Source organism: Aplysia californica, unplaced genomic scaffold, assembly GCF_000002075.1.
Source record: "Aplysia californica isolate F4 #8 unplaced genomic scaffold, AplCal3.0 scaffold00156, whole genome shotgun sequence".
NCBI lineage: Eukaryota > Metazoa > Mollusca > Gastropoda > Aplysiida > Aplysiidae > Aplysia > Aplysia californica.
The window spans coordinates 904234-905215 of record NW_004797426.1 but is presented as its reverse complement, the minus strand read 5'-3'; the positions used below and the strand labels follow the sequence as shown (position 1 = coordinate 905215).

At 42.1% G+C, this 982-nt stretch overlaps 1 protein-coding gene across 1 annotated transcript in view; it reads left to right on the top strand.

Annotated features, from left to right (window-relative positions):
• Positions 1–482, top strand: part of LOC101864296 (leucine-rich repeat serine/threonine-protein kinase 1) — a gene marked incomplete at its 5' end in the record, with an annotated part of 5970 nt that extends 5488 nt beyond the window's left edge. Inside the window, 1 exon segment of the mRNA XM_013082022.2 lies at positions 328–482. Within this exon segment, the coding sequence (XP_012937476.2) occupies positions 328–482 (155 nt within the window).
• Between the last annotated feature and the right edge of the window lie 500 nt (positions 483–982).

Here is a 982-nt window from a genome sequence, read left to right as displayed (position 1 = left end):
TTTGTCACTCTCTTGTGACCCGCTATTTCCGGGGTGCCTTGATAGTCGAAGCAGACTTTGTGCTGTTGAGGCTAGAGAGGTGAGCAGAGTAAGGCTGATTCCCTGTAAGGATTTCTCTGTTGACATCCACCCCTTGGCGCTCATATGACCTTATGCAGTTGCGAACGCCGAAAAAACTCTACTAAAATAAAACTAAACCCCAGGCTCGCTGTTCCACTATCAGTCTGTATATTGACCGTGTGTCCATCAGTGTGTCTGTGTGTCCATCAGTGTGTATATTGACCGTGTATCCATCAGTGTGTATACTGACCGTGTGTCCCCCCCCAGGCGTACTGTTTCACTACGACGACCTTGCCCTGAGAGACCTGTTCTTCCTGGATCCCCAGTGGCTCTGTGACCAGCTGGCCAAGGTCATCACGGTCAGGGAGATCAACAGCTTCGCTCAGAGAGGTCAGAGGTCACTGTGTTGTTGTTGTTGTTGAGAGATCAGAGGTCACTGTGTGTTGTTGTTGTTGTTGATGTTGAGAGGTCAGAGGTCACTGTGTGTCGTTGTTGTTGTTGAGAGGTCAGAGGTCACTGTGTGTCGTTGTTGTTGAGAGGTCAGAGGTCACTGTGTGTTGTTGTTGAGGTCAGAGGTCACTGTGTGTTGTTGTTGAGAGGTCAAAGGTCACTGTGTGTTGTTGTTGTTGTTGAGAGGTCAGAAGTCACTGTGTTGTTGTTGTTGAGGTCAGAGGTCACTGTGTGTTGTTGAGAGGTCAGAGGTCACTGTGTGTTGTTGTTGTTGAGAAGTCAGAGGTCACTGTGTTATTATTATTATTATCATTATAATTATCACTATCATCATTATCATTATTATCTTTATTATTATTATTATCATTATTATTATTATAATTATCTTTATTATTATTATTATTATCATTATTATTATCATTATCATTATTATCATCATCATCATTATTATTAATATTATCAGTATCCTTAT